The sequence below is a fragment of the Peromyscus maniculatus genome, chromosome 4, assembly GCF_049852395.1.
Source record: "Peromyscus maniculatus bairdii isolate BWxNUB_F1_BW_parent chromosome 4, HU_Pman_BW_mat_3.1, whole genome shotgun sequence".
In the NCBI taxonomy this organism is placed as follows: domain Eukaryota; kingdom Metazoa; phylum Chordata; class Mammalia; order Rodentia; family Cricetidae; genus Peromyscus; species Peromyscus maniculatus.
In genome coordinates, this window is record NC_134855.1 from 64,557,922 (window position 1) to 64,585,215 (window position 27,294).

Sequence of the window (27,294 nt, forward strand, 5' to 3'; positions counted from 1 at the left end):
AATCAATCAATGGGACCTCTTGAAACTGAGAAGCTTTTGTAGAGCAAAGGATACGGTCAACAAGGCAAAGCGACACCCTACAGAACGGGAAAAGATCTTCACCAACCCCACATGAGACAGAGGACTGATATCCAGAATATATAAGGAACTCAAGAAATTAGACATCAAAACGACCAACAGTCCAATTGAGAAATGGGCTTTAGAACTAAACAGAGAAATCTCAACAGAGGAAACTCAAATGGCTGAAAGACATTTAAGGAATTGCTTAACATCCCTAATCATCAGGGAAATGCAAATCAAAACAAATCTGAGATACCACCTTACACCTGTCAGAATGGCTAAGATAAAAAAAAACTGAAGACACTTTATGCTGGAGAGGATGTGGAACTAGGGGAACTCTCCTCCACTGCTGGTGGGAATGCAAGCTTGTACAACCACTTTGGAAATCAATATGGCACTTTCTTAGAAAATTGGGAATCAATCTCCCCCAAGATCCAGCTGTACCACTCCTGGGCATATAACCAAAAAATGTTCAATCATACCACAAGAGCACTTGCTCAGCTATGTTCATATCAGCATTGTTTGTAATAGCCAAAACCTGGAAACAACCTAGATGCCATTCAACTGAAGAATGGATAAATAAATTGTGGCACATATACACAATGGAATACTACTCAGCAGAGAAAAACAATGACATCATGATGTTTGCAGGCAAATGGATGGATCTAGAAAAAATCATCCTGAGTGAGGTAACCCAGACTCAGAAAGACAAATATGGTATGTACTCACTCATAGGAAGATGCTAGATGTGGAACAAATTTTGTTTATTTCTATATTTTATGTTTTCAATACTTGAGATTGAATCCAAAGTCCTGTATACACGAGGATTTGTCCTCACACCTAGTATATACATAAATGCACAGTTATTTAAATAGATAGATGAATGCATATATGAATATACATACCAGCCATGCTTTAATTTTAATCATATTTAATTTTACTATTTAATAATAATTTAATCATATAAGCTTTATTGCGTGATTACTAGTAACATTGTTATGCCCAGATAAGGACCCCCAAAGAGACCACCAGGAGACCAGATGTGTCTAGAATGCAATATCAAGGTTTACTTGTTGGTGCAATATGAGCTAGCAAGGAACCCCTGTCTGCAGTGCCCGGCACAGCGAGGCAGTGAGGAGAGTTCCTCTTTCTTGGGGAGATTAGTTTTTGAAGGCAAAAACCACAAAATTCTTCAGAGGAGGGGGTTAGTACGGGTCCACCCTTGATTGGTCCAGTTTTCCTGAGTTTGGACTTTTATCTTATTTTTTGCTCTGTCAGGAGTTTTACAGCCCATCTCCAAAATTTGGTCATATTATCTCAGGGGAGGGGGGCGTCTCATGGTTAGCTACCACCAGACAGTCTGATTTTGTACTTTTAAAACATCTGACTTCACCCTGTCTGAAATGGGAACTGACTTGGTTCTGGCTATTTTAAGATGTCCCTTTCCTCAGCTCTCTGGGCCTTAGGGGGAACTGGGGTGGGGGTCTCTCAACATGTTTTGCATGTTTTGGACTTTGCATTTCATCACAATTGCAACAGTTTATTTAATGGTGATATTATATCAAACACATACAGCAGATGAAAATTACAAAGACATTGTTGGTCTAAAAACACTCCTGAATATGGAAGATGTTAGAGGAAATTCCATAAACCTATTGCATGGGGGAAAAGTTTCTTAGAGCTATTACATCACAGATGTATGCATGTAGATGCTGAGCAGACTCTGTGAGATGATCTGAAATTACTTCCATGCTGGATTACCTCTCATCCAGCCTTTGGGCAAGGGGAGGAGACAGGTCTTTCCTCAACTTGATGTGCCATGCTTTGTTCAGCCCATGGTAGCCGTGCCCCATTCTGAATGGAGACAGAGAAGTGGGTGGGGAAGGGGACAGATGGGAAAGGGTCTGATGGGAAGAGAAGAGGGAAGGGAAACCACAGTCAGTGTGTAAAACAAATTAAATGTTATTTAAATAAAAATTTTAAAAAATACTTCAAATCACCAACCCATTCTTTATAGTCAATGTGCATAAAGTCACTAAAGAAAGTACTTTAAGGAGAAGGGAGTTGCTTGTTTTTCTAATATGTTTATAGGCTTTTGTCAATATGGAAGTAAAAGAGACAGTACATTGTGTTTAGTCTGTGACAGCAAAACTCCTAAGCATTGGACTCATGAATGGCACTAGCCAGGAAACAGACAGAATGGTAATTGGGAATGGGTTACAACCTCAAATCATGGCTTGCTTACCCACCTCCACCAAACATATTTCCTGATGGAGAAGGCCCATAGTTGTACAAAAAGCTACTTGCTGACTACCAATTTTTCAAACCCATGAAACAATGATAGATGGTTTAAAGTCAAATCAGTAGCTAGATGGTGGTTGTTCATGTCTTTAATCCCAGTAATTGGGAGGCAGAAGCAGAAGGATCTCTAAATATGAGGCCAACCTGGTCTATAGAGTGAATTCCAGAGCAGCCAGAGCTACAGAGAAACCCTGTTTGGAAAAACAAAACAAAACAAACAAAAACAAAAACAAAACAACAGTAACAAAAAGATAAAATCAAACCACAACAATAATCTATTTCACATGAACTCATAGACATTTTATAATGCAAAAGGCATCCAGAATAACTTTAAAAGGCTTTTCAATGTTAAAAATGCAAATATTATAAGAAATGTGAAGTCTCATTACTGTTATACTCTGTGAAATATAAAATAAGTAAAATATTAAAAATATTACAGGATACAGAATAAACTTTCAATTCTAAAACATCAGAATATCAGGGAAAATTCAGACCAATTTATTACTAAAATCCAGCAAGTCAAAACTAAACTATTTATCTTCATGTCCAGTATTTAGTCTCATGGTGGTTTCATCTGTACTCCAAAAAGCTAAGGTAGCTAGCTCCTCCCATACTGCTGTACTGTCTGAATCAGACAACTGCTCTCTCTTGGGACAGAAGCATACACTGTCTGAAGTTTTCTTCGGCAGTTATCCCATGTTGCCAATATCTCCAATATCATGACATTTCCATAGAAACTTGTTTTTCCCCCTCACAAGTACAAGAATAAACTCCTCAGATGATTTCTTTGGGAAATCCAATGTGTTTCATGTTATCTGGACTTAATAGGTTTTATCTTACCTGTGATTTGATCCTTGAAAAGTCTCTTTGTGGGTGTGAAGTAAGTATAGTTCTCCTGACAGGAGATTCTTTTCTGGAATATAAAGACTTTTATCCCAATCCTTGGTACCATCTGTGTGAGAATATTCAGCGTGTAGATTTCTGTCACATTTCTGTTCTTCCACATTCTTCCTGGCATATCTATTTAAGTTCTGGTTGTAGCATTTTAGGCCTTTTAAACATTAATGCTAGAAACCTTCCAAAAAGTAATCGCAAAGCTCAAAAATCATTTGGTCAGTTGTTCACCAACATGATACCAATTCTCAGTACAAATTCTCTGTATTACTCAAATAAATCCAATCAGTCTACATTCTTTTTTAATAAATATTTTTATATTATTGTAGCAGGAATCTTAGATGGTTTTATTAATAAAAACAAACCTGAGGCCATTTTTGGGGTGAATGCTGGAAGATCAGAGAAGCAGACAAGCCACAGCTGCCTCACCTTGCCAGTTCCTCAGCTGATCCTGTTTCCTCAGACTGGAAGCCTCTGTGTCCTCATCCAGAATGGGTCTCAGCTGAACTGCTGCTCAAAAGCCTGAAAGCTTAACCAGCTAAAAGCTTCTAGTTTCTGGTCCTCATACTTTATATACCTTTCTGCTTTCTGCCATCACTCCCTGGGATTAAAGGCTCACTTTCTGGGATTAAAGGCATGAGTCACCATGTTTGGCTGTATCCTTGAACACACAGAGATCCAGGTAGATCTCTGCCTCCAGAATGCTAGGATTAAAGGCGTGTGCTACCACTGCCTATCCTTTATGTTTAATATGGTGGCTGTTCTGTTCTGTGACCCCTAGATAAGTTAATTAGCGTGCACAACATTTTGGGGAACACAATACCACCACATTTTATAATTAATTTGATTGTACATAACAGCCACGGATTCCCCTGTCCTCCATCCTCCCACCCCCCAGCCTTAACCCCCCCCAATTAACCCCCCATGCCCACCTCCTCCAAGGTAAGGTCTCACCTGGGAATTCAGCCCAACCTGGTAGATTCAGTTGAGGCAGGTCCAGTGCCCTCCTCGCTGCACCAAAGCTGAGCAAAGTGTCTCAGCATAGGCCCTAGGTTCCAAAAAGCTAGCTCTTGCACCAAGGACAGGTCCAGTCCCACTGCCTGGGAGCCTCCTAAACAGTTCACGCTAATCAACTGTCTCACTTATCCAGAGGGCCTGGTCCAGTTCCATGGGGGATCCTCAGGTATTGGTTCATAGTTCATGTGTTTCCGCTAGTTTGGCTCTTTGTTCTTGTGCTTCTTCCAATCATGGTCTTAATATCTCTTGCTCATATAATCCCTCCTCTCTCTCACAGGTTGGACTCCTGGAGCTCTACCTGGGGTTTGGCTGTGGATCTCTACATCTGCTTCCACCAGTCACTGGATGAGAGTTCTATCATGACAGTTAGGATGTTTGGCCATCTGATCACCAGAGCAGGTCAGCTCAGGCACTCTCTCGACCATTGCCGGTAGTCTATAGTGGAGGTATCTTTGTGGATTTCTGGGATCCTCTCTAGCATTCTGCTTCTTCCTATTCCCATGGGGTCTTTATTCATCATGATGTCTCTTTCCTTGTTCTCCCACTCTGTTCCTGATCCAGCTGGGACCCCCTGCTCCTATAAGGTCTCTTTCCCCCCACCCTTGCTCTCCATTACCCCACCTCACGCCCAGTTTGCTCATGTAGATCTCATCCATTTCTCTGTCACTGTATCATTCTTAGGTCCTCTTTACTAGGTAGCCTCCCTGGAGTTGTGAGTTGCAGTCTGGTTATCCTTTGCTTTATATCTAGTATCTACTTATGAGTGAGTATATACCAGAGGACCCATTCCTGGGCCCCAGCTATTCCTGGGAATACCAACCCAACTAGGCCCCAGTTGCCAGCCAGCAGGCAGGGCTCCTGCAGGAAGGCCCCTTCCTCAACAAGACCTCTCAGGGAACCCTGCAATGTACAAGCCCCACCCCCAGACCCATCTGCCTGACACCCCAGCCACTTCCTGAAGGGAACCCAATCCCTAGCTCTTATTGGACCTAGAGAGCTCTCATTGGACAAAGAGCTGTCATTGGGTCAAGGGTAACCTCAGGAGACAGGGAATCTGCCAGCCCTCATTAGACCAAGAGTGGCTTTCTGAGAAGTAGAATCAGTCTACATTTTAAAGGACAATGTTGACAGTCATGGTAGAGACTCTATGTGCTGTAATTCTCAAGCATCAATAGCTTTGCTTACTCTATTAGCTTTCTCTTCGATTCTTCCCCATCTTCGGTGCTTATTGAATGCTTTTTTTGGGGGGATTCACAATCATTTGCAATCAATCTTCTTTGTCATTTATTACTTCTGTTAAATGTTCACAGGAATTAGTTCCCCCCTTAAAATGTTATTCTATGGTGCTATTTCTTTTTTGATTTTATTTGTAATTTTTAGAATTTCTTATATGTATCCGTTGCACTTTCGTAGATTCATGCCCACTTCTCCCCTTAACTCTTCACTTCCATCCCTTTGCACAGTATATCCCCTCTTTTCCTAGTTCCATTAGCATATCAAGTCCCATTTGTGTTGCCTGACTGTTTGTAGGTATGTGGCAACCGATCCTCTTGATCATGGTTGACTGACCAAGGCTACACTTAATGAAAACTGAATCTTTTCCTCCATCAGCTATCAACTATAAATATCTCCTCATTACGTTCTGGGAGTACATGAGCAAATGATTTGTGCAGGTAGCCACAACTGCTTTGAGTTAAGGATATCAGTTGTCCTCTCATATTTAGAAACATTGTTGTTCCAGTCTTTCCCCAAACTCCATCTCCAATCTGTCCTCCTCCTCTTCTAAAATGTTTCCTGAGCTTGGAGAGAACAGGTTTGAACCCAATTATGGCTGAGCACCCCACATTCACTCGTTCTTGGCACTGTGATTAATTGTGTGTTTTACATTAGCTACTTGGCGTGTGTGTGTGTGTGTGTGTGTGTGTGTGTGTGTGTGTGTTTATCTGATAAGTTCTGAGAGGCACACCTACTGCTAGGTATAGAACTAAAAAATTAGAGGTCAGTTTTATAATCATCTAGAAATGTTTCTATTTCTCAAGCTGAAACCATCAGTAGAGTATTAGAACTTCAGAAGTGCTTAATGATGAGCATGGTGTCAGTTATCAAAGCCACTCAGTTCTGTGGTTGTGTTACATCGTGGCACTGGCAGATTTGATTTCTGGTGAAAACGTAACTTCCATTTCATTGACAATATTGACAATCCAACTTTACTGACTTTCCTTACCATAATGAGCTAGAAATATTGCCTATTCTTTTTCATAAGGACATCAAATTCATTTTTGAATGCTCTGGGCTTATGAATACATCTTCTCCAAAAGTACTTACAACATAACACCATTGTTTTAGGGATTGGGAAGTGAATACATAGAAAGAAACCACAGTATTGCTCATAAATCACAAATTTAATAGAATAGGAGTTATTGAAAAATGTGACACTAATGAAAACCATAAATCATTTCCTCTAAATAAAAGTTCATTAAAGATTTTTACAAATGATATATCCTCCTAAATTACCACTTTTAACCAAAGGCTAATTTAAAAAGGAAAGCACAATTTAGATTTCATTGAATTCTGAAATACTCTTACATAGATACACTTCCCACTGTAGCAGCCCTGTTGCTTTCATGTCTATAATTAAAATGAATAATGAACAACTTTTACTTATTCTGAATGTTCACTCAAATGCATAGATGCTATGCTTGTGATTTCAATGAACTCATTTTGTGCTTTAAACATCAGAATAATAGTATAGAAGAAATGGATAATAAAGCTGTAGTTCAACAAAATGTGTATGTCTATGTTTTTCAGTTTTCAGTAAGATAACAATCACACCCATTATCACATTGAACTCTCTTATCAATTAAAGCCTGGGGGTAGGATGGGTGGATGGTTTGTGTAAGACACTTAGTGTCTCATTGCCAGTGCCTAATACCTACTTAAAATATCAGGTTTTCTGTCATTTTACTTTATTGCCTTTTCCCTCTTTTATCTACAAATAAAACATAATATAAATTATTGATATTATAGAGATACAATGTCTAGCCATTCAGCAGAAATTACTTAATACTCTCATTTTGAGGGTATGTTTGGGGGGGCATTTGCCCAAAAATTTAAGGTTATTTTTATAAGAGTAGCATTTAAGAGGGGATGAGAATGGGGAAAAGGAAAGATTTTTTTTGATTATTATGAAAGGCTGAGAATGTTAAAAAAGGAAAGGATTAAGGTTGGATTTAGTCACACAATAGATGACTAAAAACTTTTGCACACACATGTGCCTAACTATGCCCCTCTTCACTCTTCTTCATAGTTATTCCAATTAGATTTGTTCATTGTTCAACTGGTTTGGACTTGTGTATCTTCATAACTATATAATTACAATCCCTGGAATAAAATCCCTTTCTTTCTCCTCAACATATATTTCATTAGATCTAAGGATCCTGATTATCTGGTTTTCTTTTTATCAAACATATTTCCTTTTAATGAAAATGAATTGTTTTCATACAAAATATTCTTATAATGGTTCCCCCCACACACTACACAGTTCCTCCTCACTTCCCCTCTCATTCGTACCTACATCCTTTCTGTCTCTCATTAGAAAACAAACAGGCATCTAAGGAACAATAATAAAATAATACAAAATAAATAAATAAATCAAAATATGACAAAAATCCAAACAACAACAAATAAACCCAATAATAATCACAATAAACATATAAAAATACAGAGACACATACATTCATATTCTTAGGATCTCACAGAAAACAAAAACAAAAACAATTAGAAGCTATAATACATAAATTCTTCCTCTTGCACATTGGGTGTAAAGACTTTCCTAAAAAGTATAAATGTACTGAGTGTATAATTAATGTCCTTGGCTTTCACATGCATGTAAGATTCATCTTTAACATCCTAGACGTTCCTTTGAGATTCAATATAAAGCAGGAAAAATATGCAAAAAAGGTAGCCGGTAAAATTCAAGAAAGTTTAATGCAATTAAAATTGAATGAAAGAATAAATGCAATTCTTTTGCAACTGAAATGATGAGATAATTTCTGCACATGTGTATCATGTATGACTCCATGGCAAATAACGAGATATGAAACATTGCTATAGCTGCATTACTGTATCATTCAACTTACTGGAAATTCCTATGTTAATCCCTTAAATTAAGTGACACAACTGTATTATGACTCAAGCAATGTCCTTTTGTACAAATTACCACTATTACTTGTGTGTTTATATATATATATTAACCACCTTTTTTTCTGTTTTTGCAAGGCCTCTTTCACATCTTTGTTTCTCAGGCTGTAAAACAGAGGGTTCAGCATGGGAATCACCAGAGTGTAAAACAGAAGTCATTTTGTCTTGATCTAGAGAATAAAAAGAGCTTGGCTGGAATTATGTAATCTCAGAACTCAGGAGACAGAGTTGGGGGATAGCTATGGCTAAATAGAAAGAACCCATAACCCATCTCAAAAAAAAAGATAAAAGAAAAGGAAAATCACCATCAATAAACACTCACTGTAAGTGGAAGTAGTAATTAGCAAAACTTTAATGCAAATAAGTGTCAAGAAAAATTTCTGAACAAAATAGTACCATATTTTAATTCAAAATGCAGAGTGAAATATAACAATTTTGAGTATCTGTAAAATATTATTAAAATTAGGTGTAAATGCACTGATTTTAATAAACAACATGACAGATGACAGTTTCTTTTGTATCACACCACATAATTTGTTAAGAACAACCATCATTCTTCATGTCTGCACATATGTATAAGAAATGTATGCATAGATTTATTTTATTTTTATGCATATGTGTGTGTGCTTGCATGAGTTTATGTGTGCCACAAGTGTGAAAGATTCTATGGAAGTCAGAAAGGGTATCATATGCCCTGAAGGTGGAGTTAAACACAGTTGTGATCTGACATGTGGGTTTGGAGAACCAAACGTAGGTCCTTTGCAAGAGGAGTAAGTACTCTTAACCACTGAGCCTTCTCCCAAGCCTCAAGACATTTGTTTCAAACCAACTTATTTATTATTCCTTGTAAGTCCTATTCTTATAAAGTAGAATATTCAGTATGACATCATAAGAATGTTTCAGTGAAGCCATTTTATTTGGATTTTGAAAATAGTAAACTTGGAGAAAAATACATGAAAAGCACAATTCTCTGGAAAATAGCAATTGCAGTCACATGGGAGGAATAGATACAGAAAGCTTTAAACTTCCCTTAGGAGATGATCATTAAAACTGATAAGATAGTGTAATAATTGAAAACAGAAATTCCTGAGATATTTAACTCAAAATTAAAATACCATATACTACTTATTCATTAATCTTAATATTTGAATAAGTAAGCAGTGTACAAAGAGAATATCACAGAAGAAAATATTAATTTCATTATACCCACAGAAACATAAATGGATTACAATGTGTATCAAAATTTCTGTCATTCTTATTTGGTAAATTCAGTATATAAGCTTGGCACTCACATGTAATTAGAGTTTCTTTGTCTTGTCCACAGTCAGAACAAATCTTTGTCACCTGCCAGTCCCACAGCAATTCTGACCCAACCAAGTAAATACAGTGACTTATATTGTTTACAAACTGTATGGCTATGGCAGGCTTCTTGTTAATTGTTCTTATAGCTTAAAATAATCCTTTTTTTAATTCTATACCTTGTCACGTGGCTCATGGCTTACAGGCATCTTTACATGTTGTTTGTCATGTCGGTGGCTGGCAGTGACTCCCTTTTTTTCTTTTTGTTCTTTTTTTTTCTCTGTTAGTCCCGCCTATACTTCCTGTCTAGCCGCGGGCCAATCAGTGTTATATTTATTGACCAATCAGAGTAATAAATTTGCCATACAGAACATACCACAGCATTTTCCTTTTTTTTTTTTAAAGGAAGGTTTTAACCTTAACAAAGTAAAATTACATATAATTTGGGAATTTGGGTGTAGCTTCTCTTATTACTTTTTGTTGGAGAGGGGTGCTGTATCTTATGGGGACACAAACAAAATTTTAGGATTATGGAATAGTCAATGAGGCTGTATTGTCTGAGCCAGTTGCCTTGAATCTGATCTGGATGTTGGATTATCTGGACCATGGTGTCATTGGAGACCTTTCAGGGGGTCTTGGCTGGTGAAACCTGATGCATCTTAATCTGGAATAAATCCATAGCCTCTTGCTTTCTGTGGAAACAAAAGCATAGTCTCCTTTTTAAAGCAACATATCCTTACATCCAAATTTTGAAGTCAAGGTATCTTTAAAATACACATATTGGTTTAACTCAACATCTTTTATGATCAAATGCTTTTTTGTAGTTAAAAATCTTAAAGACAACACAATCCAGATTTTTTGTGTAATATTTATCTTTCCGTGGCTTATTTTTTATATTAATTTTATTGTCTCTTTAAAGACTATTTTTTAAAGCTATGTGTTTGTTTATATAACTGTACATATCACCTTTTTTGTATCTTTCAAGCCTACGTATATTTTACATACATTGTAAACTATTTTATCTGAATCAGTTTTATTGTGAACCCATGTTTAAACTGCAGCATTTGTAAGACTGAAAAGGTGCTATGGCTGCTGGCTCCGCCCACCTCAGCTTCCCAACATGGCTGTGGGAGCTATCATGGGTTTATGCTTTTATCCAAGCAGCGTGTAGCCCAGAAACCTCTTTTTTTGTTTTGTACTAGCAAAGGCTAAATCCATCATGTAACTTAATGTGTCACTTGCAGAGGCCTCATTTTCACCATATTGTAGGTCAAGCACACATGCCAGGAACCCACAAGTAGCTCAAACCTGCAAGCTGCTGCTCATTTGAGAGAGACAATTAGGAAGCTGTTTTTAGCTCCATTTTAGAATCTTTTTTTAGGTTTTAGGTGGAAATTCTTGCTCCGCATTGGGCACCATTTGTAGCTAGAGTTTTTCTGCCTTGTCCAGAGTCAGGACAAATCTTTGTCACCCACCAGTCCCACAGCCACTCATACCCAACCAAGTAAACACAGAGACTTATATTGCTTACAAACTGTATGGCCATGGCAGGCTTCTTGTTAATTGTTCTTATAGCTTAAATTAATCCTTTTTTTTTTTTGGTTTTTTGAGACAGGGTTTCTCTGTGTAGCTTTGTGCCTTTCCTGGAACTCACTTGGTAGCCCAGGCTGGCCTCGAACTCACAGAGATCTGCCTGCCTCTGCCTCCCGAGTGCTGGGATTAAAGGCGTGCACCACCACCGCCCAGCAAATTAATCCATTTTATAAATCTATACCTTGTCTCATGGCTTACTGGCATCTTCACATGCGGTTTGTCATGGCGGCGGCTGGCAGTGACTCCCTTTTTGCCTTCCTGTTCTTTTTTTTCTCCTCTCTGTTAGACCCACCTATACTTCCTGCCTAGCCACAGACCATTCAGTGTTTTATTTATTGACCAATCAGAGCAACACATTTGCCATACAGAACTCCCACAGCACTCACACACTGAATATGTGCAGTACAGTATAATTTTACTGTGACCATACTATCTATTGTTTCTAAAGTTAACACAATAACTTTAGTAGACTCATGATTATCCTACACCTAACACATACATTCAGCAGAGTGTCAGGAAACAAAATTAGCATACAAAAGTCTGCAACCTTCCTATATAAAAATAATGAACTTATAGAGAAAGAGATCAACAAAACAATGCTATTCACAATACCTTAAAAAAACCTCTGGAATAAATCTAAGAAAGTGAAAGATTTTCATAATAAAAATTTAAAGATATTTAAGAAAGAAAATACCAGATAATAGAAATATATTTATAGATTAGTAGAATTCATATTGTAAAATTGATCATCCCACCAAAAGAAATTTATAGATTTATCATCATCCCCACCAAAATTCCAACTAATTAGTTTACAGAAGTAAAAAAAGAAAATTTTAAGTATTATTTTGAAATGAACAACAGCCAAAAACAGGATAGACAAAACAACCCTGAACAATAAAAGCCAGCAATATTGCAATCTCAAAATTCAAGTTAACTATAGAAGTATTGTAATAAAAAATATCATAATACAGGCAAAATCAGATGCCTTAATCAATGGAATAAAAATGGTAACCAGGATAGCATTCGACAAATCTATGGCCACCTGAATTTCTTTTAATCAAAGATACACACTGGATAAAAGTCAATATCATCAAAAAAATGGCATGGGTCAAACTGGATGGCTGCCTGTAAAGGAATGAAGCTTCATCCTTGTCTCTCATGCTTCACAAAACTCAAGTCCAAATGTATCAAGGACATTGACATAGACAGGATACCCCGATTAAAACTAGGCAGATGAAGGACATCCATATGCCTGTGTGGGACCACTTGCCCTGGGTAGAGGAAGCCACAGGCCTACCTGGCACCTTGTAACACTGGGTGGTATAGAAAACCATTATGGTCAGCAAATACCTGATGGAAAGAGAGGCAAGATGGTTCATGTCCTATGGAGAAAGGCAGATCTGAAGAGGTGAAGGTGGTGAGGAATGGGCTGTTGTGGGTTCCCTGCTTGCCATCCAGCACATGGTGACATCCAGGTATGAGCTCTAGCTTAGGGCCATGTCTGTGTCAGTGGCCTTACTAAAACCAGGGTCTATGTTAATGTCTGTGCCTCCTGATATAGTCAAAGGCTGTGTGACTCTGTCTAGGGTCTGCACAGCCTCCTCAGGCCATGCTGGAGTCCAGGAACCACATTGGTACTACTGGACCCATGCTGATCTAAGAGGCCTGCACTCTCATCAGGGGCTATGGTGACATCTGAGCCCAAGTTGCTTCTGCTGACCATGTCTGGGTCCTTTGTCCTGCTGCAGCTGGGGTCTATCTTGATGTCTGTTGCTGGTGTTACCACAAAGGACCTTGCAAACCATGTTTTGAAGCATGTGTTGGAAGTACAAGGGCAAGATGAACTGGTCAGAGCCCTCACTGGCCCAGGGAGAGCTTTCCCTAATCAACTGGAAAGCTGGCTCTGCTCCTCATTGGAAAATTTCACCAACTCCCACCCTCACACCCTACACACACACATCCCATATACCCCACTAACCTCACACTTGGGAAAGCTGGTCCCACCTCTCAACCAAGGGGAGTGATACTAGACCTAGACTGACCAACTCAGCTATCACCATTACTCAGACATACATCCAGGGCTTTGAGCTGGCATTTCCCAACATCTACCCTATCTATTATCTGCTGGAGCCTGTGAAACTGGTCCTGTGGAGCCCTAGTGACAGGATCACCATGACTGGGGGAACTGCAGGCTATCAAAGAGTTTTGGTGAAGGTTCAACATTGATGGTGTACCAGAAGACAGAGGCCTTGAACCAGACCACAACACACTACATAATAAATGTTTGCAAGTAAAGTTGTTTAGACAACAGAGCATGATGCAGGGTATACAACAGCTATCAAGCCACTAAGACAAGGAAGACGAATGAAGAGGTGATGAAGAGGTGGGAAACATGGAGGATTGAAGTGGGGATATTGTGTTTGCTTTTTGATTTTGTCTTTTGGTGTTTTCTTTTCTTTTGCTATACTTTTAACTATTATTCTTATTTGTATGTCTTATTTCTTATTTTGTTATCTCTTTTTAAGGTTTCCTTTGGGTGGGATGTTGCAAGGGTGAAGAATTGAGGATATGGAGGAACTAGGAAATCAGTGGTATTGGGATTCATGCTGTGAAATTCCCAAAGAATCAATAAAAAAAATTATGTTTAAAAACTTAAAAAAAAACACTACATGATATCCTGAATCTGACAGAGGAGAACATAAGCAACATGAATGCACAGTAAATTATTCTTATTTGAGCCCTGATAGCAAAGGCATTAATACAATCAAAAGACAAATAAGACAACTGAAAACTAAAATGTTTCTTCATTGCAAAGGCACAGTATTTCATATAAGGAAGCAGCCTACAGAATGGGAAAAATTCTTTATCATATAGATGATAGATGATAGATAGATAGATAGATAGATGATTGATAGATAGATAGATAATAGATAGATAGATAGATAGATAGATAGATAGATAGATAGATAGATAGATAGATAGATGTGAGGAGTATTGTCAAGAATATACAGGAAACAAACAAACATTAAGAAAACAAACAGCACAGTTACAAAATAAGGCACAGATCTAAACAAAGAGTTACCAAATAATAAAATGCAAATGGTTGAAAAGAGTTAAGAATGTTCAACATCTTTAGCCATCAGGATAATGAAAATTAAAACTACTTTGGGATATCTTACTCCAGTATAAGTAACCAAAAATCAAAGAAACAAATAACTTCAGATGCTGACACGAATAGAGGGGAATAGAGGAGCCCTTATCTCTGACAGGATGGAGTGAAAACTGGTACAACCATCAGATAGATCAATGTGGAGGCTCCTCAAAAAGCTGAAAACAGATCTGTCTCCATATCCACCCATGTTAGTCTTTGGTATATACCAAAAGACATGTATATTCTACTGTGAAGACAATTTCCCATCTATGTTTGCTGGTGCTCTATTCACAATAGGCAGTAAATTGAAACAACCTAATGTTTATCATATGTATAGTAGATAATGAAAATATGGTGCATTTATACGAAGGAATATTATCTGGTTAAGAAAAAATGAATTTCACAGATAAGCGGATAGAGCTAGAACCGATTCTCTTAATTGAGGTAACCCAAACAAAGAAAGATGAACATCAGAAGTTTTATCTAATTTCTGGATATTATTTTTGAATGTTCAGGCATGTGTGTTATGAAATACACATAAATGCCAGAGAATTAGTAACTTGACATGGTAATAGGCAGGAATAAGGGGATAAATGGAAATGACAAAATTGGAAGATTTTAACTGGTGTGGAGGATTGGATGACAGGTACAGGAAAGAATATAGGAAGGAATAACTAACACTAAAAACCTTTCCAAAAGTCATATGAAAACCATACTATAGAAGCTTTCTGATATGTAAACATATACCTATGCATATATAAAAAGAGTTTCACTTGATTTACTTGACAATGGGGGATAGATTTAATTCCATAGGTAGACACTACCTCCTAGAATATAAAAACCTGACATGAGGGATTGGCTACTGTTTGGGAAGTTATTGGCTCCTAGGGTCACATATACTCTCACCATGGAGACTATTGATGCTCTTAGCCTCCCTTCAAACCTTGACTTCAAGAACCTAATGCTGACGATACCACATTTTTTTTTTGTCATCGATCATGCAGAAATTAAGCTGGTACTCACTTAAGAGGTCATCCTATTGGCTAGCACAGTGACATAGTATGTGCATACTACTGGAGAAGAAAAGTAATCATCAGTCTCACCCAACTGAGAACCATGCAAGCTACAACAATGACTGAACTGACAAAAGAAACCCACTGGTGCAATAATGGCCTTAAAGTTAGGGGAGTAACCAACTACTTTTGGGTTGTATTTAGGTTCTGCCTCAAGAGAAAGAACCCATTCCTGGCACTCTTAAAGAGATCAATAACCTGTGGGTAGTTAGGTAATGGGTCTTAGAGAACTTGGTACTATTATTGTCTACATAGAGATAATGTTAAAATGACTTGTAATGATTTAATGATAAATCCATACATCAAACATCAGTCAAAACCCACCAGAGAAGCTTCTCCTGCAGTAGATGGCAATTAACACAGAACTCTAAATTGGTCAAAATGCACAGAATAAGTGACTGTGCAGTTCTCAACCCTAAAGGGCACATACACATCACACCCCTCTTCCTCAAGACTCACACATCATTGCAGAAGAGGAAGAACAAAGATTGTAAGAACAAGAGGTCGTGCATAAGGACACCATATAAACAGTACTTTCTAGACACAAAAAGGCAGTTTCCCATATGAATGTGTCACAGTGAAGGTGACAGCCAGCAGAAGTCTACATGAGCTCAGACAAGAAAACCCCAGTGTAACGAGGGGCATGTCAGTATGGAAAAACCTGCTAGCTGAAATATTATTGCCATTTGATAGCTACAGGAGAAGAAGAGTCTTTTATTTAAAGGTGTGACTCCTGGTAAGTCAACTACAGTCCTAGGAAAGTTCCAGTCCCAAGTCTATTTCAGAAACAAAAAACTTGAATTTCATGGGGAAAAAGAAGAAAGAAAACTAAAAACTGTCTGGGTAAGGCAAGAAGGGTAGAGAAGCTGTATATGGGAGAAGCTAGAGGAGTATATCCAAATATGTTCAAACTACATCGTATGACATTATTAAATCATTTATGAAAATATTGCTTCAAAGAATCTTAAGTTTGCAGATCTGCTTATAGGATGATGGCCTGATGGCCTCTGGTTCCATCTAGTGTTCAAAACTTGTAAAATCACTGATTTTGAGGATAAAGTGATGAAGTTGGAGTTTGTCTTTTCCAAGTCCCATGTGTTCCTTCTCATATGTGCAGTCAGTGATGGTCCTTACCTATCTGATGTCAATAATGGTCCTTGTTTTCTAATTGTCTACCAGGGCTGGGGTCTCACTACATTTCTAATAGGTCATTCAATTATTAGAGTGTTGAATTTTCATTGTTTTCTACAAGAGGATGCTTAGCAAAACTGAACAGATATTTTTATCCCATTTACACTTTTAAATTTAAATCCACGACATTGTAAAAAGAAAAGCATATTCAGAAAATATGTTTTAAATAGTAAAGTATTAAACATTCAAACCATTTAAATTAAATGATTAAGTATGTATTAAAATCTTTGCTATACTTACAAACTTTTATTCATGTTTAGAGCTAATTCTCATGCACAGAGCTTATTACTTTGCTTTCTAAGTTACAATGGAAAGTTTATGTGTATATTTAGACAAAAAGATCATTCTGAAAATAATAGTAGATATGAATTCAGATTTGAGCTGCAGATGTCAGAGACCTTCAATAGTTGCAACTTTCAGGGTGAATATAGGCTATGGAATTCTTGCTGTGAGAAATAATTATACCAATGTTAAACAAGATTGGCAGTCTTTTATTACACAGAGCTAGCTATTGAAATTCAATTGCTTTCGTGAACCTATTATGGACAATGTAAATCAGCCAATGAAACTGATGTATTTACTGACTCTGGTATGAAATGCTTTTATGTCACTTCCCTATTCTCAGAAAATACTTGTTCTTGGCAATGCTTACATAAGAGCTCCTGTGTGCATCCTCAATGTAAGGAAACAATTATGAATTTACAGTATTGATATTTACAGTAACATTTTTACTTTTACTTGTGACATTTGCAAAATTTTCATAAAGATTTAAATCTTAAATATTTTACTAATTATAAAGAACTTTTACTTATAAAAATTCTTTGTAAGAGTCCAAGTAATTGCCCAGTGGTGGTGGCACATGCCTTTAATCCCAGCACCCAGGAGGCAGAGGCAGAGGCAGGAGGGTCTCTGTGAGTTCCAGGCCAGGTTGGTCTATAGACCTAGTTCCAGGATAGGGTTCAAAGCTACACAGAGAAGTCCTCTCTCAAAACAAACAAAAAGATTCCAAGTTATTAAAATTAACCCCAGGACTAGTGATATACCTCATTGTTAGAACATACCTTTCTATCATGCTTAAATTCCCAAAGTTAATTCCCACTCCTGAGGAGTAAAGCAAAGGAAACAACCCAAATATTACTGAGAGTGATAATTACTCTTTAGATAATTAACAGTAGCAGTATTTCTCCAGTAATCACCAGTCTATTTACAGGAACACATATCCCAGTGGCAGTGATGTCATGAGGGAGCCCCAAGAACCCTTGGAAAGACACATTTGGGAGCTCAGTGATTAGACCCCCAAATGGCATGAGAATGAAGTAAAAGCCCTTAATTCTTCTGTGAGATTATTCATTTCGTCTACTAGAAAACAGTCCTTTCCTTGGTAAGTCACTTTTGTGGGGAGTTAGGTAGTCTTTCATTGCACAAAAATTAGGTTTTTTTGGATCTCAGCTAATTGTGGATTTGAGCTAAAAAAAAAAGATGACTCATGTCAATAGTGGCATGAAAATATACTTATAAATTGCTTTTGTCTGCACAAGTAATTTGTTCCTGCATTTTCTGACAATTGTGCAATAATCTGTAGCATCTTTGTGTAAATACACTTTTCATTTCAGATAAGAAATTACCCATGCTATCTGATAATTTGAAATACTTTGTTATAATTGAACATATTTGCTAGAAGTGTGGGAAATTTTTGTTAAATTTTTTTATATTACAAAAAGAGAATATTTCATTGGAAGTATTGTGAACAGATTTTTGATGATCCATTTTCTTCATAAAATATTGACAGCACAAATGTAAGCTTTTATAAGAATTTTCCATAGCAAGTCCTCTGATCTTTTTAAGCACTCAGCTGTGGCATGGGGGTACTCTTATTATTACACTCTTTGTTGATAAACATGTTTGAGCATAACCTTCTGATAATCACCCAACTGGGTTTTGATGTGCATGTTATAGGGATGTTTTAATCATTAAATTTGGAAAACATCATCATCATTATCCATACCACTTTAACAAATATTATTCTAGCAAATTAATTTGGAAAGATGCAGAAACAGTTATGTTTCCCTTTATGGATCTCTCAGACAACATTAATATAGTCATTAAATACTTTGTTCATTTGTTTTATGTTATTCAAGACAATTCTGAAGATTAAATACTGATTTCCTTTACTTCAAAATTGAATTAAGTGAAATAATTCAAATACTTCGTGTTGTACCATTTAAGTACCCCGAGAGCACAGAAATACTGACTGACAGACTTCTCAGATACAAATTGAAGTTGTTTCATAGTATAATTAAATTGTCAGCTATTTTTGTTACTTGTATTTATTCATGAGAGTCCCAGATAATTTAAAGTTATTAGAAATTAATTAATGACCAAATGTTGCACATACTTTATTCAGTCAGCTACTTAATATGTAGTTGGAATTGTTTTTAAGCAAACACTATTTACTGAAGGTTAAAAAAAAATGACCAGGCCGGCCAGTGGTGGCGCATGCCTTTAATCCCAGCACTCGGGAGGCAGAGGCAGGTGGATCTTTGTGAGTTCAAGGCCAGCCTGGGCTACCAAGTGAGTTCCAGGAAAGGCACAAAGCTACACAGAGAAACCCTGTCTCGAAAAAACCAAAAAAAAAAAAAAAAAAAAAAATTATCAGTTTTTTTAAAATACAGGAAAAACTTAAGGAATTATCCTAAATATTATTTTACTGAAACATACTCAGCTTACAGTTCTTGAAAATTGATTTAATTTCATTAAAGATGCTTCTCTGTCTTGTAGTTGGAAAATATAAGTTGGTTTTTGTTATACAACTACATCAACACTTAAAAAGGAAACCCATGTGTCTTAGTTAGAATTACTATTTATTTAATGAATCACCAATTCCAAAGCAACTTGGAGACATATAGATTTATTTATCTTACACTTCACATTATTGGTCATTGTCAAAGTAAGTCAGAGCAGGAACTCAAACAGGCCAGGAACCTGGAGGCAGGAGCTGATGCAGAGGCCATGGAGGGGTGCGCTTTGTTGGCTTGCTCCTTCTGGCATGCTCAGACTTTCTTATAGAACCCAGGACCACCAGCCAAGGAATAGACTCTTCCATAATGGGCTGGGCCCTCCCAAGTTAATCAATTTTAAAATAAATGCCTCATAGCCTTGTCTACAGTCTAATCTTACAGAGGAATTTTCTCAGTTGAGGATCCTTCCTCCTCTACAATGACTGTAGCTTATGTCAAGATGACAAAACTAGCCAGCACACCATACCTGTATCTTAAATCTTGGGTGGTGAGGAAGAAAAAGAAAACAAGCAGACTGTTCTAAATTCCTGTTACCAAAAGAAAAAAAAATAGATATCAATTTATATGAATTTAAATAAAAAATAATTTTTCTTTTAATGTAGAGCTTTCAACAACTTCTTCTCATTTAGATACACTATTATATTTGAGTACCCAAATGTAAACAAAAACATGCATTGTTACAATGTAGTACAGAAAAAGTCAATAGTCCAGTGCCAGAAAGAATGGTGAATAAAAATAACACAAGGCAACCTTCAGTTCTGGCATCTACTAAAGTCTGGAATACATCTCTCAAATATTGTGTTTGGAAACAGTTTGAGCATAGATCTTTTATTTATTTAACTAGCATTTTTAAAATAAGGGAATAAGTTTATTCTGAATTATCTCATGCTTTCTACCTGTATCATTTTTTTAAACCTTTACAGTCCTCAAAAAGAAAAAAGAAAAAAAAGTATATCTGCATGGAATTTATAAATGGAAACTACACCTTGGTCACCGAATTCATCTTGTTAGGTTTTCCAACACGACCTGAACTCCAGGTTGTCTTATTCCTTGTGTTCCTGACATTGTATTGCATGATTTTAGTGGGGAATATTGGTTTGATGTTTTTAATTAGGACAGACCCACACCTTCAAACCCCTATGTATTTTTTCCTCAGTAACCTTTCTTTTGTAGACCTTTGTTATTCTTCAGTCATTGTTCCCAACATGCTCGTCAATTTCTTCTCAGCAAAGAAATCTATTTCTTACCTCGGCTGTGCCCTTCAGTTTTATTTCTTCTGTACATTTGCGGATACTGAATCCTTTATCTTGGCTGCCATGGCCTATGACCGTTATGTTGCCATCTGTAATCCTTTGTTGTACACAGTTGCAATGTCCAGGAACCTCTGCATATGGTTGATTGTGCTGTCATATGTTGGTGGCAACATGAGTTCCCTGGTTCACACATCTTTTGCCTTTATTCTGAAATATTGTGACAAAAATGTCATCAATCATTTCTTCTGTGACCTCCCTCCTCTTCTGAAGCTTTCCTGCACAGACACATCCATTAATGAGTGGCTACTTTCCACATATGGGAGCTCTGTGGAGGTCATCTGTTTCTTCATCATCATTGTCTCCTACTTCTACATCCTTCTCTCAGTCTTGAAGATCCGTTCTACAAGTGGAAGGAAGAAAACCTTCTCCACATGTGCCTCTCACCTTACTTCTGTAGCCATCTATCAGGGCACACTTCTCTTCATTTATTCTCGGCCCAGCTCCCTCTATTCCCCCAATACCGATAAAATAATCTCAGTATTCTACACCATTATCATCCCAGTGCTCAACCCACTGATTTACAGTTTGAGAAATAAAGATGTAAAAGATGCCACCAAGAGAGCTCTAAGATCTAAGGTACAATCTCCGTGACAAGCACCACTTAAAATTCACCTAACTCCAAAGACAGATGCCAACATGGGAACTTGCAGCAACATTAACAGCAAATGCACAAGTATTAGACTGGGACGACTATTCAAACTCTTGTTTAATAACACAGCCAAATGTAATTCATAATCCCATACTCCATCGTGTGGACATTCAAGCTCACTGAAATGAAGAAAGCCCAAGATGAAGGGGTTTCCCTCTTCCTGGAAAGAAATTTCCTAGGAAATTGTTCCTCCAGTTTCATCACACAGAGGCTGATACAACTATGGTTCACAGAAGGCAAGCGCTATTCTAAAACACATTGAGTATTCATGGAAGAACTAGGGCTGAGTAATGTTTGGCTGGGCCATAAGAGAAAGCATGAATACATGGTGTGTATGTGTGTATGTGTGTATGTGTGTGTGTGTGTGTGTGTGTGTGTGTGTATGTGTGTATGTGTGTATGTGTGTGTGTGTGTGTGTGTGTGTGTGTGTGTGTGTGTGTGTGTGTGTAAAATAAACTTGACACAACATACATCAAGTCACCGAGGAAGACAGACCATCAATTGAAAAAGTGCACAGTTCAGATTGTCTATGTCCAGGTCTATAAGAAACTGTGTAGAGTTTTGTCAGTGTGAGAGTTCCAAACCCTTAGAAAGCTGACTGAGCATGAGACAGAGAGTGAGCCACTAAGTAGCTTTTCCCTGTGCTTTCTGCTACAGTTCCTATTTGGGTTCCTGCTTTGAATTCCCTTGATGAGGGTCTATGGCCTTGGAAGTATAACCTGAAATGAACCTTTCTCACCCATCAGTTACTTTCAGAGAGAGTGCTTTAACACGGCAACAGACTAGGACCCACGTTAAGAAAAAGGTTGTATAAAATCTCAGAGATCCTAGGATATCGAAGAGACCTGGACCGCAGAACATAGGCTGGCTTCAGTCTCCAGACAGCATTTCAGGCTTCAGGTACAGAGGTGAAGGAGATACCTAAGTTCTTTGTCACCCAGATAAATGTATTATGAATCCCAGGCACTAGACATGGAGCTTCAGGATTTGGCATTTGGTCTTGGTATATTTGTTTGTTTCTTTTTCATTTTTTTTCATTCTCTGATAAGCCCTGATTGTTCTAGTTTGGAGTAGAAATATTTATTCTGTGGCATTATGTGTTAGAAGCATATAACTTTATTTCTGTTCTTGGTAATTTTTCCCTGCATCAAAATTCACAGTTAAGAGTTTTAAACTTTTAAAGTGTATAAATTGTTAATGAATATGGAGCTTTTTGATGTTTAATTGACTGTATTTTACATTGTAAAATTGTAACAAGACTATGAAAACAAGTGATGGAAAGCTTTCTTAAATCTGTTCCATTGACAAGGATAGGGGTTACAATGGTTATTGTTGCCAACTTGAGAGGACCTAGAATCACCTAGGATATAAACCCTTGAGCATAATATATCCTGATAAAGAGAGTGACATGAAAATAAAATTATAGGTTGGTGTCTCTCATTACTGTAGATGCAAAAAAGTTCCTAAGGATTAGAAAATTTTATTAAATTATTAATTAAATCTATCTTAATCTTCATCTAGGAGAATTAATTTATGGAAGGCAAAGTTAGTTCAGCACACAGATGTCCACAAATGAATTACATTAACAATTACAGAAATAGGAAATAAAGATCATCTCAATAAATATAAGTATGGAAATCTACTGATGGACCAGCCCGATTCCATCTTAAGGTGAGAAACCATCTTGTTACAAAGGTTAAAATGAGTTTCTGTTTACTCTAAAATTTGTTTCATTTTCCTGGAATTTGACTTGCTCCACACCCTAACTATGAGATGACAACTTGACCTCCACCCTTCACAAAATCATAAATCATTCTGATAAGTAATCTTAAACTGCTGTCTGCTTCTGAATTTTGCTTGCCAAGTTCCTATGTTTTCAAATCTTTCTAGAAACCTCCAGTTTATGTTTTTTTTTTCTATTAAAAGAGCCTAGAAAGTTAACTCTTAGCTGATGTTTTGAAACCCACTTTAGGGCTGAAGAGATGGCATTTGCTCCTCCTACAGTGACTTGTCTGTGATTCCTAGCACCCACATGTTAGGTCATAACCCCATGTAACTTTGTTTATGAGAGCTCCAATGCCATCTTCTGCCCTCTGTTGGCAACATGTGCTCATGTAGTACACATAAAATGATACAGGAAAAATACTAATACACATGAAACAAAAATAAATTAATCTTTAAAAATGAATAGTTGTATTCCTAAATGAGATAATAAATGAAATACTTTAATATTGAGAAAAATGTACAAGAAAAGGGAGATAGGACCTTAAAGTTGGAGCTATTAGCTTTCTACTTTGGATAAGGAAAGTTTATATTTTTAATATATGTTGTGGAATCCTGAAATAGAAAAAGTAATGAAGATAGCAAACACTTCAAGCTACACATTTGCTAAAGATTTTGATGTATTTACAGGGAAGACTATAGAAGAAAAAACTAATTGGTCATGCCAAAGCCATGTGAAAATGATTTCACAACCTTCAGTCACAAATGGCATTTAGCATAATAATATATCACTATCAAAGCATTGAGACACCTAAGAATTACTCTTCTCACAAGCGTCCCTACATCTCTGTTTTTTTTTTCTTTTCAGAAACCAGGTGAAGCAAAACCATTTCAATTTTACCTCTTGAGAAACAGATTTTTCTGTTGTGAAATAATCCTTTTGTACACTGTGAAGATGTATCTTTGCTAAGGCATCTTATGACTGGTTTATTAAAGAGCTAAATGACTAATAGCTAGACAGGAAGAGGTTAGGCAGGACTTCTGAGCAGAGAGAAAAGAAGAGGAGATTTCTAGGCAGGGCAGAGATGCCAGAAGAGATGGACAAGAAGCAGGACATGCAGTAGAAGACTTAAAAGTTATGATTCATGTGGCAGTATGTAAATTAATAGAAATGGGTTAATTTAAGTTATAAGAGCTAGTTGGAAATAAACCTAAGCTAAGTCTGAGCTTTCATAATTAATAATAAGTCCCCGTGTCATGATTTGGGGGCTGGCATTCGAAGAATGCCTGCTACAATTTTCAGTGATAATTTTATTGTCTGCTGATTTAATAGATTACTAAATCTAATGAATAAAATGATTTTTGAACAGAATCATGAGTTTCACAAAACTTCATAGTATCCACGAGAAGCATTTTCATTATTTTCTTCTTATCTTGCTGCATAAAAAAGTCTCTACTTGTTTTACGATTATGCCTGCATGTGTGGATTTAAGTAATGTAAATATCAAGTAAGAACCTCTGGCTTATTGTGTCACAAATAATGCCTGTAATGACATGTGTTATGAAATATATTCCATATTTCTTACAAAATCTAAAAAAGACAAATTAACCATCATTGACATTCTAATGTTCATCTGAACACATGTAAACACACATATATACATATGTGAAACATAGAAATGAAAATACCCACACATGCATGTAATAAAAGCAAATGTATTTTGGAACATTTATTGTGCTCCATCCTAATTGCTTTTCTTCATTGTGAAGATAATACAAGTAGTGAATCCCAACTGTATTTGATAAATTCATTTGATGCTGTTTGTTTTTAGCCATCTAATGGGTCAGAAGAACCATTCTTTGTTACCAGACCATTCCTTCTTAGAGGTAAATTGTACTATTACAAAACTAAATGCATTCTAAAAGCAAAAATGAAATAAAAGTTACCTTATGTCTCAGTAAATCCTGAAGTAATATAACATAGACCAAGAAAAATATCGAGCCTTGAAACCATATGCACAAAATAACAAAATCAATCAGAACATTCTATATTTGTGTATATTTGTGCATATATACGTGTATACACACACACACACACACACACACACACACACACACACACACACACATATATATATATATAATATCAAATATAATCAAGACGTGGCTATTAATTTAAGAGTGGGTAGCATGGGAGTAGAATGAGAGAAATACTAGGGTGTGGCTGGAGGGAGGTAAGGGAAGGTGAAGTGATAAAACTTCATTTCAATTAAAAGGACATAGAAAAATAAAGTAAAACAAAAAAGTAATATCCATCTTTGTTACTAGTAAATGCTTGTGTTCTATATTTCTATAACCATGTAAGTATATTTAGTCATTATTAGAGTTATCAGTCACTGATTATTTCTAAGCCAATAGAATCTTTTTAGCTCATGTGATCTTTCCCAAATAAAATAACCAAACTGAATATCTAATATCTTAAAGAATATCGCCGGGCAGTGGTGGTGCACGCCTTTAGTCCCAGCACTCGGGAGGTAGAGGCAGGCGGATCTCTGTGAGTTCGAGGCCAGCCTGGTCTCCAAAGCGAGTTCCAGGAACGGTGCAAAACTGCACAGAGAAACCCTGTCTCAAAAAACCAAAAAAAAAAAAATTCTTAAAGAATAGAAATAATAACCTCTTCATATACAGTCTGTCTCTCTAATACCTGTGTTTATTTCATATGATTACAAAGTCATATGAGAAAAAATGTAACCAAATCTATTTCTTGCAATAAGAAAAGTAGATCTTATGTGCATTACAGAATGGGCAGAAAGCCATGGTACTGGCCATATTATGTTATCAATAAATAGACTAAGAAAAGGTTGCAAGAAAGAATCAGTACTGAGAAATTTTAATCATACAAAATACATGAGGAAGAAATGAATTGTGTTCTACCTCAAAAATACATTGTTGATATCCAGCAGTTAAACTGCATTTGTATTTTTTTTCTAGTTAGAGATAGGAAGAAATAACGGATATAAAAAATTGCTTCTTGAATGAATTAATTTTGGAGGGAGTTACTGATAATGCTGAGATGAAAGGGATGCTGCTTGCCATATTTCTACTCATCTATCTCATCAGTCTCCTTGGGAATCTCACTATGAACATTTTGATAAGAATGGATCCCCAGCTTCACACACCTATGTACTTTTTCCTGAGCCACCTCTCATTCTGTAATCTCTTCTATTCCACTGCAATTGGTCCCAAGATGCTGGTAGATATACTTGGCAAGAGCAAGTCAATTCCTTTCTGAGGCTGTGCTATTCAGTACTTCAGATGCTGCACTTTTGAAGATTCTGAGTGTGTCGTGCTGGCAATGATCATCTTTGCCAGGTACCGTGCCATTAGCAACCCCGTGCTCTACACAGCAAACATGTCCAGCCAGTTGTGTTTCATGCTCATTGCTAGGGTTTACCATGTGGGAACATCAGATTGCATTGATACACACAACATTGGCATTCTGTTTATGTTTCTGTAGGTCCAATAAGATCAACAACTCTTATTTACCTCCACTTTACCTCCTTTCCTGCTCAGATACTCAAGTAAATGAGCTGGCATTATTTGTTTTTTATGGTTTCCTTGAACTGAGCATCATTTCAGGGGTCCTTATTTCTTGTTGTTATATCATATCATCAGTCTTAAAAATGTACTGTGCTGAAGAAGGTTCAAAGATTTCCCTACTTGCACCTCTCACATTATCCTAGGTGCAGAGAACTATATTCCTCACACGTTTTCAGCATAGTTCTTTTTGTTCCCTCAATCAAGACAGAATTACTTCTCATTTTATATCCCTGTGATTCCCATGATAAACCAGCTGATTTACAGTCTGTGGAACAAGTGCTTGAAAAAGACCTTGAAGAAAATTAAAAACAAAAGATGGTTTTAAATATTCATTCAGCATTCATACAATATTTTTGTCATTCACATGTAGTTGTAGCTATCTATTGTGTTTTCCAGACTGGCCTTGAAATTGTGAAACCCCTGTCTCAATCTC

The 27,294-nt window shown here is 36.8% G+C and overlaps 1 protein-coding gene and 1 pseudogene across 1 annotated transcript; both read left to right on the forward strand.

Annotated features, from left to right (window-relative positions):
* Nucleotides 1–20,536: 20,536 nt before the first annotated feature.
* On the forward strand, nt 20,537–21,481 carry LOC102913537 (olfactory receptor-like protein OLF1). The gene has a single exon (XM_006989744.3). The coding sequence runs from the start codon at nt 20,537–20,539 to the stop codon at nt 21,479–21,481; it is 945 nt and encodes a 314-aa protein (XP_006989806.1).
* A 1,703-nt stretch (nt 21,482–23,184) lies between these two features.
* On the forward strand, nt 23,185–27,186 carry LOC102913848 (olfactory receptor 5W2-like; annotated as a pseudogene).
* Nucleotides 27,187–27,294: the final 108 nt, after the last annotated feature.